Source organism: Chelonia mydas, chromosome 2 (assembly GCF_015237465.2).
Source record: "Chelonia mydas isolate rCheMyd1 chromosome 2, rCheMyd1.pri.v2, whole genome shotgun sequence".
NCBI lineage: Eukaryota > Metazoa > Chordata > Testudines > Cheloniidae > Chelonia > Chelonia mydas.
The window spans coordinates 242,738,074-242,757,603 of record NC_057850.1 but is presented as its reverse complement, the minus strand read 5'-3'; the positions used below and the strand labels follow the sequence as shown (position 1 = coordinate 242,757,603).

The 19,530-nt window shown below is 48.5% G+C and overlaps 1 protein-coding gene and 1 long non-coding RNA gene across 3 annotated transcripts; both read right to left on the bottom strand.

Annotated features, from left to right (window-relative positions):
- Window positions 1-3,337: 3,337 nt before the first annotated feature.
- MNX1 (motor neuron and pancreas homeobox 1) lies at window positions 3,338-9,307 on the bottom strand. The gene is made up of 3 exons (XM_037891658.2): window positions 8,668-9,307; window positions 5,453-5,613; window positions 3,338-4,849 (listed from the first exon to the last, which is right to left on the bottom strand). Exons 1-3 carry the CDS (start codon window positions 9,263-9,265, stop codon window positions 4,529-4,531), a joined length of 1,080 nt encoding a protein of 359 aa, XP_037747586.1. The 5' UTR covers window positions 9,266-9,307; the 3' UTR covers window positions 3,338-4,528.
- Window positions 9,308-13,673: 4,366 nt separating this feature from the next.
- Window positions 13,674-19,223, bottom strand: LOC122464353. Of its 2 annotated transcripts, none has more exons than XR_006288301.1 (3): window positions 16,465-19,223; window positions 14,471-14,658; window positions 13,674-13,939 (listed from the first exon to the last, which is right to left on the bottom strand). It is a non-coding gene; the product is annotated as an uncharacterized LOC122464353 (long non-coding RNA). The 2 variants fall into 2 exon arrangements; XR_006288300.1 differs by lacking the exon at window positions 16,465-19,223 and adding an exon at window positions 15,664-15,728.
- Between the last annotated feature and the right edge of the window lie 307 nt (window positions 19,224-19,530).

Genomic DNA, 19,530 nt, shown 5'->3' with positions numbered 1-19,530 from the left:
TTCTATTTTATTGAGCTATGTATATGGCAGAGTGTAATACTTATTTAATATCCCTCCAATGCAGCGAGGGTGCTGGAGTGCCCAGCTAATACATAAACGATATGTTTTATAGATTATATTTCGACTTAGCAACACCTGAAGAGCTCGGTGACCTAAAACTGTTTTTCTTATTATCATTAGTAACAACCTCATCCATGCATCAGACTGTATTTCACACGCCTTGTATGGCCAAATCTTTATAGAAGTAATTTATATGGGCCATATTGTTTTCATTTGAAAGGTTAATACAGGTTTGTAAAAAAATCACTTTTAAAAAGGTGTACGGGAGTGGGGACACTCCATATTTTATAGGCTATTATTCTTCCGTACAACCTGGGATATACTTGAGAGTAATAATTTTGTGACCGAATTTACATATTCAGATACAGTTAAAAACTCTACGATGGTGCGAGTCTCTGGGTAAGAAGCAAAAAATAGCAAGATCGCCAAGATGTCATGTTTGCTGAGCAGTTCTGTCTGCAACCTCAGGATGGAGGGGCTGTGCACCTGAGCAGGGTTTGCTGGCACCAGATGATAGGATGAATGCTGCTCAGACGACCTGTTTTGTCTTTCCCATTCCTGGGGAAAGGTGGGGGGGGGGTGTTGAACAGAAAGAACAAAGACCTGGTGAGCCAATCCTCCTTGCCTTACTGAAATCACGGGGCTTGACTCTGAGCTGTGTAAACCGGGAGTAACTACATTAAAATCAGTGGATTTACACCAGTGTAAACGAGACCACAATCGGGGTCCTATGGGGAGAAAAGCAAGCAGGATCCATAAAACTACTTTTACTCTACTCTGATCCTGGGTAAACAAAACTCCCTAGACATATTCTCTTCTTCGGTACCCTAATGTAAAAATTCGGAGTTACTCTACTGAATTCGGCAGAGTTACTCCAGATGTACAGCAGGGTGACGGAGAGCAGGATTCGGCCTAATGGGAAATGTAGAATCTAGTCTAGGGTAGTTAGTTACCTTCCTGTAATCCGCTGGTCGCTACCCCTCGTGCTCAGGTGCTAATATTCTTTTTGCGCCTCTAAGCTGCCCGTGGAGGATGGTATCAGACTAAAAAGAGGGAAGAGACGCACAGTAATTCATTAGTGGGAATGAATTGTTAGATGTGGCCCCGAGTTAGTTAGGATGAGCCAGTGATTATATTTAAATTTGCTATAATTGATTTGGGGAAGAGCTGCGGTGACAAGAACGAATTGATCATTAAATTTATGAGAGAGATAAATTCCGCCGCTATTAAGGAGCGTGAATGAGGACAGTTATGCTGACTCCACCAGAAATCTGCCGGGAGGCTCCCAAACGCAGCACTATTCTAACGGGCGGGCTCTAAGTGGGAAGCTTAAATAGCAAATAACGTTCTACCTTTTTCATTATTCAATAGTTAAAGACAATTTAGTGGGAATGAGTTTCATAATGAAATCTCCTGAAAGGGCCGTTTCGGTCGGTCATTTTATTCCTTTCCACTTTGCTTGCCGGGGCTAACAACAACTTTCCACATTGTTAGCCCTTGAATTAAGACAATGCCTGTAAATTAGCACCGCTTTCTAATTTCCTGCGCCGGGGCTTTCAGCCGGTTGGGTTTTAATTTTTCCCACTTGAACACTAATAACCCAATTGCTTCCTTTTAACTGGGGGCAGTTCACAATGGAATTGGTACTTCAATCCGGCTCGCTGCAGGGCCGCATCTCCGTCTTTTCGCTATCGTTCCCACGCCTTGGTGCTGTGCTGTACGTGGCATTATACCGGGAAGGAGAGTCTTTCGGCGCTGATTTATATGTGCTGGGTGTGGGATGGAGCAAATAAGATACGAGCCCGGATTTGGGTTAGATGTGTGCATTTAAAATAGTGAAGGGAGGGAAGGGTAAGATAAAGCAAAATGGCTTCATAGCAAAATTATAGTCAGCTGTTGATCGAAGGCCTGTTCTCCATCTCACCCGATAGTCAGTATTTATCATTTTAAAGTCTATGTGAACATCCTTATTTCCTCAATATAAACCGTGCTTATAATGCAGGGGTGTGTAATAAAGTTAACTATCCAGTATAAATAGTGTTTCCATTGAAGGAATGAAGATTTCGCCTCTTTCGTCCATTCACATAAATGATGCATGTCGCAGAGAGAATAAGTTTTAAACGCGACCTTGAAAACAGCACGTTTCGTTCAGCACGTTTGTCAGCCCTGCCTGTGTGCCCGTTTTTAAAATATGCAATAGCTGCGTTGAGCGGTAGGTGCATAAATCCCCCAGTTTAGGCTAGCAAGGATCCTGCGCTGCAGATTTTTTCCGGAGGGTGCCTGTCTCCTGCTAAGCACGCTTGGGTGAAAAGCTACCCCGCATATGCAGATGGTTGCTCGGTCCTCTCTGTCCCCAGCCCTTAGGATTCCTTCCTCCATGTGTAGGGCATCCTCGCAGCTTCTGCAGCTTGCTGATTGATGAGCCACATTGCAGAGGTTTATTAATCCACAGCCACTGCAGCTCTCCTGTGAAATGTTTCCGCAGTTTGACTCTCTTCTAATGTTTGCTCGGCTGTACATTTGCACAGATCCGAGAGAGCCATTACCAGCTGGCCGTAGGGCCGGGCCAAGTCGGCTGAATTGCATGGCAGGGAGGAATCAAAGTCAAAAGGGAAGACTATTTAGCAACAAGCAATCAGAAACAGAGTTGGATTCACAATACAGCTAGGGAGAGATCAGAAAGCCACTCTATTTAAAACACAGCAGCAGTCGCCTTGCATGAATCCCTCTCCTCTTATTGTCTGCTTAATAAAAAACCAAACTGGAGCGGTTTCTGATTGCAGGTAAATCTAGTATCCTGCTCCAGACTTTAATGGAGTTATCCCAGATTTACACTGAGATCTGAATCTGGCCCAACAGGCAAAAACGAGGAAGAAAATAGATTTTTTTTCAATAAAAGTTGTCCTCATAAGTGTATTGTTAGGTGTAAGTATGAGGAAACCACTCCATGTTCTGAGAACTGTTGATTTAGTACAATGTTAGAGTATTTAGATCGAATTAAATTTAGTTCGGAAAACAATCTGGCAAAAGCCTCTTTCATGGGAAATTGTACAACGTCTAGTGGATTTATTTAACTATACATCTGGGGTCCTTCCTCCAGCCCCTATCAGGTAGTGTATGGATTCAGAGACATCCTTTCGTTCCAGTTTTTTCCATGAAATATGCATAATAACGTGTATAATAAAGTGACAGATGATATGATTCCGAGCGCGTTATAAACTCCAGACCCTGGGAGCCAGTCCTATTCCTTTACAAAAAAAAAAATTGTACATAAGGCTCAAGTACAAAATGTTTATTTTACATACCATCATGGCCGATGGAGAAGCTGAATAATAATTTAGCATGCATAAGTAGAGGTGCCCCTTTTTATAAATACAATATACAAAAATAAAGACAGTCCAGTCTTGAGATTTCCAGCAGTTTTAACGTTCATGGCAAACAGGTTTCCAGATATATAATAAGCACAAAACATTTCCAATACTCAGCAAAAGAATAAGGTTTCCATGGGTAAGGTTCAAGTTTTTAAAATGTCTCTTAACACTGTGGTGAACTATAAATCTTCTCTACCATGTGTAGGAAGAAGAATCCTTTTGTCAATGTACCTCAAAAAAAAAAATCCAAACCTTACCAAAAGCTGCTCACCTCTAATATTACCTGCTTGGTTTCTCTGTTTGTTTGTTTGTTTGTTACATGACAGCTGAAATGCTGACACCAAAGAGCAATGATGGATCTGGGCTTGTGCGCAGCTGAAGACCGAATACTTCCCATGTAGAAATAAAAGGTACTGGTATAAGATTAGCTGTTCCTCCTCCAGTGCAGGAAGATGGCTGCATTTGGGACTCATTTCACTGACACCAAAGGCTGCAGAGATGGAGGAAAAGCAGATGTGTAGGGTCGGGGCAGAGGAATAGGTGTTGTTGATGGTGGCATGGGGCAGTGGGCAGATGTGTGTCACTAGGAGGGGAGTAGGGGATGGTGGAGAAAAGTGGGGAGGAGGAGTCGAGAGGAAAGGTGAGCAGTCTGGGGAAGGGTAGGATGGGGCGGGTAGAGGTGTGTGAGGTGTTTGGGGGGCTGGGCAGAGGAGTGTGTGTTTGTCTGGAGGTGGCTGGGGCAGGGGTGGGCAGAGGGCGCTGTCAGGAGGTGTCTGAGGTAGAGGGGTCTGTCTGGAGGTGGCTGGGGTGGGGGTGAGCAGAGGGGTCTGTCTGGAAGGTGGCTGGGGTAGGGATGGGCAGAGGGGTCTGTCTGGAGGTGTTGGGTGGGGGTGGACAGAAGGGTTTGTCTGGAGGTGGTTGGGGTGGGCAGAGGGGTCTGTCTGGAGGTGGCTGGGGTAGGGGTGGGCAGAGGAGTCTGGTGGCTGGGGTGGGCAGAGGGATCTGTCTGGGGTGGCTGGGGTGGGCAGGCTGGTGTAGGGCTAAAAGGTCTGGGACCGGATAGCAGCAGCAGGAATGAGGGGAGCCCGCCTGCTGGCTCACTGGGGCTGGCCGGGGGGCGGCTGCAGCGGGGAGGCGTGCCTGCTGCGGGGCTGTGTCTCCTCCTCGTCACCCTCGGAGCAGTCGGAGGAGTTGTAGGGGCAGCAGTGTCCGGCTTCCTCCTCCTCGGGGTCGCTGTCCCTGAGCTCCCGCAGCCGGCGGCCGCTGCTCTTCTCCGGGGCCGGCAGCAGCAGCTCCTCGTCCGCCTTGTCCTCCCCGCCCAGCCCGCTCTTCTGCTTCTCTGCCTCCTGCGCCGCCTGCTCCTTGGCCTTTTTACTCCGCTTCCACTTCATGCGCCGGTTCTGGAACCAGATTTTCACCTGCGGAGCGAGAGAGGGGCTGAGGGGGGATCGCAGGCCGCAGGACACACACACACACACACACACACACACCCCCAGTCTCACCCTGCACCTCCCCCCCCCATTCCGCACACACACACACGTCTCTGCCCCCGGACCTGCTGCCCAACACCTCTGCCGTACCGAGGCCACCCCTCCTGCCTGCAGCTCCCGCTGCCCCCAGTCAGCCTCCACCCCCCACTGGCCTGGTCAGAAGGGATCCCACCGCTCCGGGGTAACACGGGGCTGCGAACCCCCGGTGCAGCTGGCCCTGGCTGGAAACACGCCGAGCGGCCCGCAGCCTCCTCGCGCCGAGGGTTGCCAGGCAGAGCCCAGGGGCCATGGGGGCAGCGGGGGGAGTCCGGGAGGGGGCAGGCAGAGCCCAGCGGCCACGGAGGGAGCCCGGGAGGGGGCAGGCTTTGCGGCCGCCGGGAGGGAGCTGGGAAGCCCACCCTGGTGGCCCGGGGCGGGCTGGGGCTGCGCGGAGCGAGCCTGCTTTCCTGAGCCCGCAGAGCCCCGGGCCGCTGGTTCTAAGCGCCGGGCCCCTTCCCCGGAGCCCGGAGGGCCGCTGCAGCCGCCACCCACCTGGGTCTCCGTGAGCATGAGGGACGTGGCCACCTCGAAGCGTTTGGGCCTGGAGAGGTATTTGTTCAGTTTGAACTGATGCTCCAGCTCCAGCAGCTGCTGGCTGGTGAAGGCGGTGCGGGGCCGCCGGCACTTCCCCAGCAGGTTGGACTGCGCCTGGGCTGGAGACAAAACGGCGCATCAGCACAACGCGGGCAGCCGGAGCGGAGCAGCCTGAGCCCCGCCACCCTCCCAAGGCAGCCGGCTCTCACGGGCCGGAGCTGAGACGGCCGGGGCCCAGCTCCCGTCAGCATTAAAGAGGATCGTTCTAGTGTCCCTGGCTGCGTCCACCTGCCCCCCTGGGGGGCAAGTTAGATCCAATGGGAAAGGACTGGGAAAGGAAGAGAACTGCTGGTCCCCTGCGAGGGAGAGAAGAGGGGAGGCAGCATGGGGGCGAGGGGTTAGAAAAGATACATCAGTGCGAAATTCCTATTTAAAAAAATGGAGAAAAGGGAAGAGGAACAAGTGATTAAAAGCTCCCCGCCGCATGCATTCTTCCGATAGCTAACCCCAGTGGTGACCTTTCTACATGCCACAATGAAAAACTACCCAAACGGTGACCACTTCCAATTAGTACCGCATCTCCGCACTCCTGGCTTCAGACCGGTATCTATCACACACACAGCCCTGAGCCGGCCGTGCTCGGGGACAAGTCTCCTTCGGGCCCGCCCTCGCAACGAAGGCAAATGTACTGGCACCTCGGAGTAACATCCTGGGGGATTTTTTTTGCAGTGGAGTAGAGTGATCGGATAATAGTGCAGTCCCTGGGCCGCTGTTTGGAAAGAGCTGCTGGCTCGGCCCCTCGGACCGCTCACCCGGTTTAAGGAAACCCTCCCGTCCTCACATTGTTACTATTGCAGCGTTAAAGGCACTTTAAAGTAAACATTCTCGTTCCCTAAATTAGACACCTCAAGATTCGCCTGATGGCAATAGGAGACGGACGTCTCTATTTACATAATTTCACATAGATTCACCGCAGGGAAATTTATGGCCAAAGAGGGACTTCTTGATTTCCCAAGAGCCTGACAAGTGCTAGACAATAAAAGGAACCCGGGACCGCGGTGAAATGATATCAGTCTCTCAGGGGACCAGCAATTTGCTTCATTTCACTTTAACGCCCCCTGCTTTAGTTAAACAAGTCTCCCGAATTCCCAGCTTGACCATACATTAGAACTTTAATTAAAACAGACTCCAAAGTGACTTTGGGGAAATGTGCAGTGGGAAGCTTGGCCAAAGCAATGCCCCCTCCCCCGCCCCCCGGCAGATTAGAGAAAAAGGTTTCTCTCCAATCAGTTCCATTTGTTTGTATTTATTTTATTTCATTATCTCAGCTGGCAAGTCTATTATGTTTGCAGACAATAGGAGACAAATGTGACATGAAACATGACGTGAAATACTGTTCCGTATTCGCGCGAGGTAACTATATATAGGAAATATCCATTTTCAACAATGTTTTCGAACTATAAAATTCGATGTTATAATCTCCGCACGTTTTCTGGATTCAAAGATCAGGACTGCGTCAAAAATTACTCGGTTGAGAGTTGCAAGTAAAGAGAACTGATGGGGAGATTGTTCTCCTAAAATATTGCCGTCATATTTAATGGACACATAAATGAGAACATCAATTTGGAAGCATGCGAGCTGAAATCCTTTTTAAACAACCAATTCAGTCTCCGTAGCTGCAGATGATATATATGCTCCTTCTAAGAGGCAACACAATCATTTTGAATGTGATTATAACATATGATTTGTGATTTCTTGGACATTCTCTCGTCTTTGTTGTTGTTCTTGTTGTTTGCTTTAGAAACTAAAAAGCCTGTAAAAGAGAGGGGAGGAGGAGCCTGCCTTTACTACCTCATTTGGAGCAAACCTGCTAAAATGACCTGAATAAAAAAGACAGTGTCCGGCATACAAACAGTAACACAGATGAGATTTTCTCACTGCTGTGTGATTTTCCAGGCCTCTATTATCTTTTCTCTTGGCTATTTATTCACTAGTGCGTTTTGTTTGAAAGGGCAAGAATTCGGACAGCTTTTCTAATTATTTTTCTTCTTGAATGTCCTAGTCTAAACAAACCTATTTAAGAGAAAACAATGGACTTTTTTGTCTGTATGTGTGTGGAGTGTATGAAAAAAAACCCCAAACCCGTAATTCTTTCCTGTCATGATTTAAGTAAAACTACACCTAACCTATTGTTAAGCCAGTAATTCCCACAGAGAGCTAACACCTAAGAAAATGATCTTTGCCTAATACAAAGATGCAAAAAATGTCCCCATCTCCATTGAGGCCTAGCTGCCCAGCTGCTGTTAGGACAGGTCAGTGTTTCTGTTATTTAAAGCGGTTTTTTAAAATGCTCAAATATAGGTGATTGCAATTATTTAGCTGCCTTATTTCAATGACACCAAATAAACATTTAATTATAGCAAAGAATGTTCACTGGAACCATCCAAGGGAGGAGTGTGCTCTGATTACCATCACCTCTTTCCTGAGGAAGAGGTCTGTGAAATTTGCCTGGATGACAGGATCTGACTAAGCGTCATTCTGCGTGAAATTGACAGAGCCCTGTAAAGTTGTACCTCATACTCTTTATACCGTAATATTAACAAATATGAGCAGGATCGCTCTGCCATCCGGAAGAAAAATAAACAAACAAAAAAATTACCGTCAGTTTTTATAGATTTTCATATACACCGATATTTGGTTCTCATTCGTTATTTAGCACAACTCCCCCCACGGAACAGTGTGAATTAGAACTTAGAACGCAATGGATGATTTGTCACCTTTACATTTCACTTCCCAAGAAAGATCAGTCTATTACTTACTGCTAAAGTGCTGGCCACAATGAGCTGCAACACATTCCAGCTTCCCATTGTTAATCGCGATTTCCGCCCTCGTGCTAATATTACCAAATAAAATGTATATATTATTACACACGCCGCCGGCTGAAGTCTTGACCGAATCCTGCCAGGCGCTAGCTGAATGGCGTGGGACATTAACTACGAGGAAAGACTGGGAGAATCAGCGTATCCTTGCCGTAGGCCCCTGGACCGCTACAGCCTGGCTCGGGCAATGCCGAGGGGCAGGTGGGGAAGCGGCGAGGATACGCGCAAAGGAAAAGGACAGATCGTAACAAACCCAGCGCCCCCAAGACCGGGGCTTGGCCAGGAGATACTCACAGTTAAAGTCCGGCATTTTCGGGAGGATCATGCCCGCTGTGGATGCTCGTAACCACTGATCCAGCTGAAAAGTCCCGGCACTGAGTTTGATGGGGTCTGCGGCAGGGTGAGAAGGGTGAGCCCCTTGCACCTGGGAGTAGGAGTAAGACAAAGCGGGGTGCTGCCCGGCCAGAGCGGCTGCCGAATAGCTGTACATGGGGTGCCCGTAGAGGGCGGCCTGGGTGGGGATGCCCGCTCCCCCCTGGTGCAGTCCCAGGGCCATGCCCCCGGCGGAGTGGTGGTGGTGGTGATGGCTGCTGGCGCTGCTGGTGCTGGTCAGGAAGCCGGGCTTGGGCACCAGCCCGCAGTGCGCGGCGAGGATCCGCGGCGGCGAAGGGCTCTCGGTCCGCAGGCAGTCCGAGGAGCCGCCGCTGTGGCGCTCGGAGGAGGACGGGGGGCTGCAGCTGCTGCTGTTACTGCTGCTGCTGCTGTGGCCAGATGTGTTGGCGAGGGAGGTGACCAAGGCCAGCGGTGAGGTCTGCGCGGAGGCGGCGGCGGCGGCTTTGGGAGGGTCGACTGCTAGGAGAGCATCGATCCGGAAATTTTTGGATTTTTCCATCGGATTGTTTCTAAAAAAAAAAACACCTCCCTTCGTCTATAAAATAACCCTAACAAACAGCCCCCGCCCGACCCCACAGCGCCCCGCGGAGCGTCTGCGCCCCCCTCCCACTCCCACTCCCAGCGCTGGGGCTCTGCCGAGACCGGAGGACCAGCCCCCCAGGCCAAGCACAGCAAAATGTCTCTCGGCAGATAGTAAGCACCTCAGCTCCAAACTCTACTCACTTGAAGGCTCAGATCCGGCTCCCATTGGCCCCGAGGCTGGAGGAAATACTATTGGTGGCCGGCACTAGGGTTTGGCAGCCGCGATTGGCCCTGCAGCACACCTGTCAACGCGTCGGGAATGGGGCCTGCCCACTTCATTTCTTTGCCCTTTGGAGCAGGTTGAAGGGAAAGAGAGAGAGAGAGAGAGAGAGAGAGAGAGTGTGTGTGTGTGTGTGTGTGTGTGTGTGTGTGTGATGACCAACACAGAGGAAGGAAAGTGACTTGAGAAGCTTCTGTATTTACCTCCCCCTGACCCACAAAAAAAACAAAACCAAAAATAAATGCCTCGGTTGTGCCAGGTTTTGAAAGACTGAAGATAAAATTCAGCCAGGAAGAATGTGCAATAATCGCAAGGCAAACATATTCTGCTTGAACATCATCAGCAATGATGCGTTAGTCGTTCCACATTCATACCCTGGTATGAAGAGTCTTGGGCCACAGCAAATATGTCTGTGCGTGTGCGTGTTTGTGTGTGCGAGCGAGCATCTGGACAGCGGCACAATGTACAGCTCGAAGGATCTTCTCCACTTGTGTCTGTTTAGCCCATTCTGCAGTGAACGTGATGTTACCTTAATCGGTGTAAGACTGAAGTGTAAAATGTGTAAGATTTAAGTGAGATGTTCGTACGGTTCGTTTGGGTGGTTTAAAGAATCTATCCCCCACGAAGCGGCCTGTAGTCTTTTTGTTGTGATGAAAGGCCCGGGCACGGAAAAATAAGATGAAATATGTTCTCAGACACTTACGTACGGTGTATCCATAGTCTACAGAACACATCTGGAATGACAGGTTGGATAATATCCATTTCTAGCTGGATATGGATTGACCTGATATGTCTTTCCAGATGTGATCCACATCTATACTCAGTTTCTAACCTAATGTAGCAATTTGGTGACCACAAAACAGGACCTGGATGAAATTTATTTCAAGTCTTTAAATAACAACAAACATAATAAACCTGCGTTTGCTCCTGACCTCAGGCTTTTCACGCAGATGTCTGACCTGTATCATCAGCTCACCGGTGAACAGTGCATTTTTATTTTCACAGTTATGCCACAAAAATTCAGCTCCGCCAAGAGCCCTTACTCTATTCCCGGTATGCTTACAACACTGTGTATATGTATAATTACAACACGACTAGCCAGTGATAATATAACAGGCAAGGCTTTTTCTAAGCCTTGTTAAATGGCATCGCTTTGGCTATCACATTTGCAAAATTAATAGCAATTGCTAGGTACTTTCAGAGAAGAAGGCACCAGCTGCTGCTTAAATAAAAGCAAGATATTTTATAGTGATTTTCTATTATTAAGTGACAAATCAGCGGTCACACAATGTGCCAATGAGAAGGCAACAATGTTTTATACACCCCGTATGCCTACACAGACCACAGCTTTTGCCTTCCACACTATTCATTTGGCAACTTGCCTTTTACAATAAAAGACCATGTAAAATAAAAATACAAAAGGGGGGAAGGGGGAACTCTCCAATTCTTTGTGCCTGGGTGAGACACGTCAGCACTGTTTTTTTTAATCGGAATGAAAAATATTGTTTCACATAGACCAAAAAAAAAACACAGTGTTAATTATTGCAGCTCGGCTTATCCCCAGCAATGGGGACTCAGTTCTCCACCTTAACGCCCTACACATATGGTTGCCTCTATCGAAAGTCCAAGCTGTGGTATGCAGTGTATTAAACTCCAGTTTTCTATCATTCCTGGACACTTCAAATATTTACAGTATATGCGCTGCCAACAGATTTTTAACGAGTTGGAAAGAATAAACATCTGTAAGTCAGGAAGTCAAGCCTGCCACCAAAATTCGGTTTTGTCAATAGTGTTATTAGACCTACTTATCTTACACAAATACACCGAAATATAAAAGGAAAAGCAAGAGGGAGGCAGGTTTCCAGTCTTTTGCAAAGTAAGAATTTCCTGACGCTCTAGAAGGGGGTTAGGAGAGAAAAGAGGCAGAACGCAAATGGGAATGTGAACAGAAGGTCAGGCCGTTACAAGAAAGAGTCACAAAGTAAACACATTCTCCCTTCAAAAGCTTTTGCAAGAGCTGGTGATAATGTGTCTGACTTTGTACCTGCACAGGACTTAATTTCCATATAATTGCAGCTCGGGATTGTGAAATTACTCTGTTTCCAAGGGACAGGTATTTATTAAATATTTGCTTCACCTGTTAGGTTTTTTTTTTTCAGGTCCGAAAGCTCCTGATACCAGAGATCGTAGGAAGGCCAGGATAGCCCCAAAGCCACGTAATGTCAACCCATGCAGGTATGAAGCATTTTAAAAATACATCAGCTTGTATTCACGTTATCAGACATCGAACTCTCCCCCGCAGGCTGCTTCAGAATGACCTCTCCAGGGAAGTGTCATCATCGCTTATTTAAATCAAAACACTAACAAGTGTCCACAGGGAACAGTTTTGCACTGGCAGGGAGATGGTCTACATGACCGAACAGATCCTGCCCGTGTCTCTAGCTTTAGCTCCTCCTCCGTTTAATAGTTCTAACAAGGGCAACGTCCTTTACCAGGAAATTCAGATTTTTGTCCTGAGAGAGATGTTTTTCCCATCCCCATGCACTTCCTAGGGAGCAGGGTACTGGGCAAATAAAGTAGCTACTTTAAAAGTAAAATAAAATTGTATAAGCAATTGTTATAGAGCTGACTTCTCTCTCTCTTTTCCCGGGGTGTGATGCAGTCTGAACACGATCTAGTAACCAGACGTGCAGATCAATGTATGTGTGCAGAGTACTGGGAACAGCGTGTTTTGGCCGGCGACTGATGGAAAATGTCAGTATAACCACCCCAATCCCAAAGTCCCCCCACCCCGCCAAGCTAATTAATTGTATCCATCCCATTAATGGTGGTGGTGTACGTAGCTATTGGAAATTACCAGCCCCTGAGAGCCAGTTTGGGTAGATCTCCTGAGTTCAAGGATTTGTTGATGTCCGTGGAGATTCCCCATGCACTGGGTTTATTTCTGCGGAGCTCTGGGTGGAAACCCTACAAGTCGATTTAAGAAATGGCACGTCGATAACTCAAGTTACAGTTACACCTGTACAGTACAAGGCAGCGCCCTATTGGGCTATCCCTTCCCTTCACACCCCCTAGTAACTATGGCGGACTATGCTGCACACCACTTAAGCAACTGAGCGTTGTGGCTTCTGGGAGTGGTATTTTGAGGCAGGTTTCACTCTGCCGTCTTGTGATTTCCACTTGCCCCCCGCACCCCCCCCCCCCTCGCACACACTGTACCAGGGAGCTCGGAAAATGAAACCCCTTTAAATCATTCCTGCATTAGTGTGACCCTGTGTGAGCCAAAGACCTCTTAAACGAGCAAATCCAGCCTGTTGTGGTCCATGTACCTATTACCTGGCAATGCCCTGTGTGAAATGGCCAGCTGGGTACAGGAAGCGTGTTGGTTCGGTGTCTGGATTGCAAGGTTTGTGAATAACACCTTAATGCTCAGGAGTGCAACGGCATCAGAATTCTTCTCATGCCTCCCAGGCCGGGCTGCATGTGAAGGATTGGATTATGGGTATCTTTGACACAGGCATGTAAATTATTGGTCTGTAAAACATACTGGTTCATTTGTATAATGTACTCCCTTTCTTACAGGCCATATTTTATTTGGGGGATATGTTGCTTGTGGATGTGCGGTTCAGAGCATTTTGAATATGGAAATAACATGGATTGGATGAAGCCAGAGACACATGCAAACTAGTACAAATCACCAACTATTACTGCCCATATGGGGATCAGTCAAGTATTAAAGGCCACTGTGATGCCCAGGCAGGGTAAATACATTTAAGGGAAGCCCACAGGCCAGATAGCCCCCCAAGGGGAGGGGTGGGACAGGGGAGGAATTACCGGGAGGGGAGAGGAGGTCCCGATCCTGTAATGGGCCTCCTCTCTTGCATAAAAGCTGCATCTCGCCCCCCAGATTTATCAGGTTGTTGTATTTGCATTAATGTGGAGGATACACGTGTTGGGGGGCGGAGAGGGGAATGTTTCCAAGCTAAACACCAGAATCTCCTCTCCGTTCCCAAACTCAGAGGCCGGGCATCCCTGAGAGTCCATTTCCTTTTTCCCAAGACGGAGCAGTTTGTTTGGGAGTTTTTCTCTGCGTCTTTACTGCCTGCTTCCGACCTGCTACTTTCTGGTGCTTTATTTTTGAAGCAAAGCCCATTGAAGCCAGTGGGGGTCTTTCCATGAGCTTCAAAGGGCTTGGGATCCGGGCCTCCCCTGCAGCAAACGCACCAGCAGCAGCGTGAACGCCCCAGTTGCCCTTCGTCCTCCTGACAGAGCTGGGATCAGTCCCCTGCCTGGTGGGTTATCTGCGCTGGGTCCTCCATGGCTGTTACTTTGGCCCGTCTGTGCCTGACATAGGGAGGCTTGTAGCGGTTGCTTAGAAACATAAACAGAGATTGTTGCCTAAATCTGAGACAAATAGGGGTGGGCGAACAGCTAAAAGCCACCGTTTGCAAAACAGCACCCAGGGCCCCTTCCCCGCTCCAATGAAGCCTCTTTTGCCACACAGCTAGGAGCTAGGGCATTCAGGGCAGGGAATTGGGAAACCCTTTGTAAGGTTTTGCCCGAAGCACGGGGGGACGCCTCATTCAAGCCTCTGCATGCATGAGTCTTGTGGCTCAGTGGGCTGCAGAGACAGGCTTGTCAACTGTCCTTTTAAGGAACCTTATCGCTCCCTCTTTACGACAGGTCTCACGTAGTCCGGGTGGTTCTGCCGGGCCAGCCTCATCACTACCGCAGGATCGGGCCGGACCCTGAACGTCTGAGGGGCAAATTCTTCATCCCAAGAAGGGGCAGGATTCCCAGAGCCGAGCCATGCCCCAAATGTTCCGGACCCCCCCCCCACTAGAATCTGGGTGTGCCCCATGCACCCCTAGCCATGTGAGCTGCCAGAGCTCGGACACAAACCTGGCACAAGGCACGGAAATCCGCAAAGTGTCACCAGCACACGAGCTCGGCAGAACAGACTCTTCCAACGCCTCTCGCAGCCCTGGCTCAGGCCAATCTACCCTCGACTTCTGCTAGAGCTTCCCCTCACCAAGGACTGCACAACCTCGAGATGGCTGCATTTGCCGGTTCACTTAGGCACGGGGTTTCTAAAATGTTAAATGTCAGCCTGGTCTAGTTGGTGGAACGGTTCAAATCAGAATAAATGACAGTTGCGCTTTCACTGATATATTCCCTACCCAGTGTCCATGCAAGGCGCAGGATGGCATAGCAAGTGAACGGTTTAGTCTGTCTCGGGAAGACGTACAAGCTCAGAAGAAAGAAAAGGAGGACTTGTGGCACCTTAGAGATTAACCAATTTATTTGAGCATAAGCTTTCGTGAGCTACAGCTCACTTCATCGATGAAGTGAGCTGTAGCTCAGGAAAGCTTATGCTCAAATAAATTGGTTAATCTCTAAGGTGCCACAAGTCCTCCTTTTCTTTTTGCGAATACAGACTAACACGGCTGCTACTCTGAAACCTGTCATCAAGCTCAGAAGAGAACAAGAGGAGGACGGGAGTGAACCAGGGGTACCCGAATGGTAACGTTCAGAGTGGGGTATTAGATTCCACGGAGGCAATAAAACCTGCATTGTTTCTTTCTCTTCACGTCATTAGCAATCACTTTTAACGTGAAACGTTGTCGCTTGGGGAAAATATCAAGACACCCGTTGCCCTACATATTGACAGACCCTTTCCAGTGTCAGACATTGTTCCACCGAATACTAAAGGGGCTGTATAACCAGATCCGACTAACGGAGTATTGAAAGGGTCGCTTTGAGAGGAGTGGTAGACCCAGCCGATTTTCCACTGGAAATTAACACAGTATAAACGCACCCCAGAAATATTTTAGCCTTTTGGGGTTAGATGTATTCATATTTAACACCACTTTTCCACCTCATTGTTCAGTTTTGCATTTCTTTTTGATCGGATCTAGTTACTATGTGAAACGGATAAGTTCTCTTGTTTCCAATTTCTGCAGGGCTGACACGACTCTAATTTAACTCGCTAAGCAGTCCCTAATACTATTACGGAGGCTGTTGAAGGACAGAGTATTGCTCTGGCACCTAATATTTGAAATGAGGAACCTGGAGATTTGGCAATGTGAAATCACCTGCAGTGAAATCTTTTCTCAGCGCAGAGTTGGGGCTTGCACCAGGCATGGTAGTAGTCTCCAGCTGGGTGTTGTAAAATGAAAATTAATTCACAACATGGTTTGTTTCGCAGATATGGACATCATGTTGCGGTGACACTTTATGGCCTTTTTCCTGATTTGAAAAAGGTGGAAAGCTGCGGGCGAGTTCACTTAGCGTAAAAATTGAAAATATGATTTTACAGCCACACTCAGGTTATTGTCTCGAGGGCTTCAAAACGAATGGCACCAGTGCCTAGCCCAGATCCGTCAGACAGAACAGGTTTTACAGAAACCGCAGTAAATTACAAGATCTCTGCAAAACACCATCAATCAGGTGCGACAGAAAAGCATCGAACATTTTGATGGCTTTAATTTATGTGACCGAATGCCAAGCAATTAAAACAGTTCAAATCCCCCCCCCCCCCAGCGATTAGCCTCGTTTCCGTTCAGGGGTATCCTTTGGAGAGGTATCTAATATGTATGTCCAGCATAGGTCTCTTTGGCTACCTATAAAGTACATATTTCCAACTCTATCCACGAGGAAGGATGGCCCAGTGGTCCCAGCGCTGGGCGAGGCTAGGAGAGACCGGGGTTCCTTTCAGTCCCTGCTCTGCCCAGGTACTTACTGCGCGGCTTTCGGTCAAGGGCACCGCAGTTCCCCCAGCTAGAAAACCGGCCTAGAGTGGAGGTGGTTGGCAACCTAGGTACTAAGAAAAAAACGCCAACAAAAGTCAGCCCATCACGGCCACGGGAAAAAAAAATATTCAGATACTTTCATACCATGTAGCCGTCGTCTACATAACACACCTGGGAAGACCTATTGGATACTGTTCCTCTCTAGCTGGGTATCTGATATGCCTTTCCAGATGTGATAGTATCTATATTCAGTTTCCAATTTAACCTATCAACATACATAGTCGGCTGCAGGAATTGAACTTCGGGCCTATTCTGATACACGAATAGCAGCACTAAAATGTTTCAATCAAGGCGGATAATGACAGGAAGTTTCAGTTAATTGGTATATTTAGCTGTGCTGAGGTGGCAGAAACGGCAGCTGTCCGGCTAGGAAAAGGGAATCCAGACACAGTCTCCTTCGAGGCATCTTGCAATACAATACAAGAGCCACAAACACCTTCCAATTTACAGGACCTGGACCCGTAATGAACGTCTCCCCTGTGGGTTTTTCCCCCCTTTCATTGTATTGCCACCTCCCTCTGTGGACACGATCCAGTCCGTGGCCGGTTTATATCTGGGGGTAGCTAAATTGTCCTGTCGAGCTTTCTAGGAGGAGTTTTTTAAACTACTTTTCCCTTCCTAGTGAGCCCTCCTGTTTGCTTCGAGTTCCTAGAACCAGCGTAGAAAGTTCAGCGGCCTGCCCCTCCCCGAGCTGCAGGCAGAGATAATCTGGCTAATGAACTCGTTAAAGGGTCCCCTGTGACCCCTGGCAGCTCTTCAGCTCAGCTGGGAAATCAGCTGGGAAAGGGCCTTGGAGTTCAGCTGCCTTCTGTCAGGTTCCTGTGGGGGCAGCTCCCCCATTTAAACAATGCGCCCTTTGGAAACGCAGCGCTGGTGTAGCCCTACGAACTGAAAACAAAACAAACCAGAACAAAGGGCCTCCAAAGACAGGGGCCTATTCCCATTGACCCTCACAGCCAGAAACAAAGGATTGCTTTCTGGCCAGATCACTTTCTAGACCACCGTTTCCGCCCCCCTGTTTCATATTTCATGCTTAGGGAAAGATTTAGATGTTCAGAACATCTTGTATTGAATACCGCTGTCATGAGTATATTTGGGCGGGCGGGGGAAGGAGACTCCTATATCAAAGCAGAATAAATGGGGTAGGGCTTCCTGTCCAGACAGCTCCCAACTCACAGCTGAGCATTGTGCAAAGTGTCCTTTAGAGCAGGTTGTGGAGAGCAATAGGAATTCCTGCACCTGTGTTGATCCAGTATATTGCCCAGGTGAAAACAATAAGGGGAACATGGCTTTATCTCGGCGGAGATTAGCACAAGGCCCAACCTCGGTGACACCTCTCAGGGCGTCTCTGGGTGGTCTCCTTTAATGAAGGGTCTCCTCTGTTTACCCCAGGAACGTTTGGCGGTACAAGCCGCTGAGTATCAGTTCATTTCAAAAGAAAGGGCAAGGCGTGGAATTTACAGTGCCGTCTGGCAGGTCTTCCGAGCCACAGGCGACCAAGTGGGTCCCGCAGAGCGCATCCTGCTCAAAGACCATTTTATGTTCTGGTCCCGATGCGTTCAGAGGCGATCCAGTCAGCTCTCAGCGTTTACACACAGCGATGAAGAGGAGCGAGATGATCATGCTCAGTTTCCCCATTGTCGTTTCTTTAATAAAGGTGCCTGTTGCCTTTTATTAAAAGACAATCAAATAGTAGCTGAAGTTATTAAAATTTCAAAGGTTCGTATTAAGAGCCTTGTCTGACTCTCTACCCAGCCCGGAGTGGGGTCAAGTTAGTTTGTATTAAAGGGACTGGATTGCATTCTTTTATATTAAATTAAACCCACAGAGCTGAATTCAAAACGCCCAGATGTTCTCTACAAGAAATAACCAATGGTAGGCACTGGGCCAGCAATATTGCCAAAAACACATATTACACTGCGACATTCTGTAAATGAGATAATGATACATAAACCTCCATGATAAATGTGACATCCCAGAGATGTCTCCTCTAAATTAGCTGCTTGCATTGACTGCTAATAATGGTGAGTTTATGAAAGCAATTTCAGTGCAAAAAGCAAAGGGTCTCCTTGGTCTAATCAGCCTGCCTCTCTTAATGGATGAGGGGGTCAGGCTGAGAATTATTGACACTCCGCTGCCCTTAACCTGTTTCCCAATAAAGCTGATTAGTTTTTGTCAATTCATCAGCTAACCACTCTCGCTGGGACTGCATCAAAGCCGTATTTGCTCAGGGGAAATCAACAAGTCACAGATCAGATCCATTAAGGAGCGGCTCCGGCTGAAGATGGTTCGAGTGTCAAACCAGACTCCTTGATTGACTTAACCAGTCAGACCGTGCTGACCCACAAAAAACCCCAACAGCCCGCAGCTTCAAACACTTGTATTCACTCTGCTCTCCGAAACGCGGGCGAGGCGGGACAGCGGTTTTGCATGCCGCGGTTACAGATCTGTGTAAGGCACCTGCAGAGACTTTAAAGGTGCCCGATGTTAACGTGCTATTTGTTGGGGGTGGAAGGTACCGATTTATCTAATGTGGGGTGATTGGGGGGGATGTGTGTGGAGAAGACCGTTCCGGTTTGGTGAATATCTTCCAACTGCGAATGTAAACAGACACAGATCCCCTCTGAATCCCCCGTGATATCTGCCGGGGGGCCAGTGCCAGGGTGTGAATTCAAGTAAACTCTCTCCCTCCCCCAATCACTTCCAGCTCTTGTCCGAGCGGCGGCAGCGGTATTTCCTGGGACTCCCGGGTTTGAACTGCGGCGCCGGAGGGAGGCCGGTTCAAAGTCCCCTTTGCCGGGGAGAGTCACTTGTCCACCGTGTTCCTGTTTATAGAACCCCACAGTAGGCTGAGCCGCTCGGTTACAAACCGGCTTATATTAAATGATGACCTGTAACCCGGGCCCGACACCGCCACGCCCTCGCCTTTAGGGGAGCGAGGATGCGGCTTGTGCCCAGCTGCCCTTTCAAATGTAAATGGCGCTGGAGGGGAAGGGGTTTGATCATATCCTTTTGCGAAGTAGCTTCCGAGTTTTACAGACCCTTGATTCCTCATGGGCAGGCACGGGGTTTTCTCTGCCAGGGACATCTATCCAGGCTTCTTCAAAGCCGCCTCGCCCAAGCCGCTTTCAAACAAACAAACCAACAACC

Coding starts and splice junctions, on each gene's coding strand:
- MNX1 (XM_037891658.2), bottom strand. CDS start 9,265: ATGGAAAAATCCAAAAATTTCCGGATCGATGCTCTCCTAGCAGTCGAC. Junction 5,614..8,667: donor GAAAATGCCGGACTTTAACT/GTGAGTATCTCC, acceptor TTTTGTCTCCAG/CCCAGGCGCAGTCCAACCTG. Junction 4,850..5,452: donor TCATGCTCACGGAGACCCAG/GTGGGTGGCGGC, acceptor CTCGCTCCGCAG/GTGAAAATCTGGTTCCAGAA.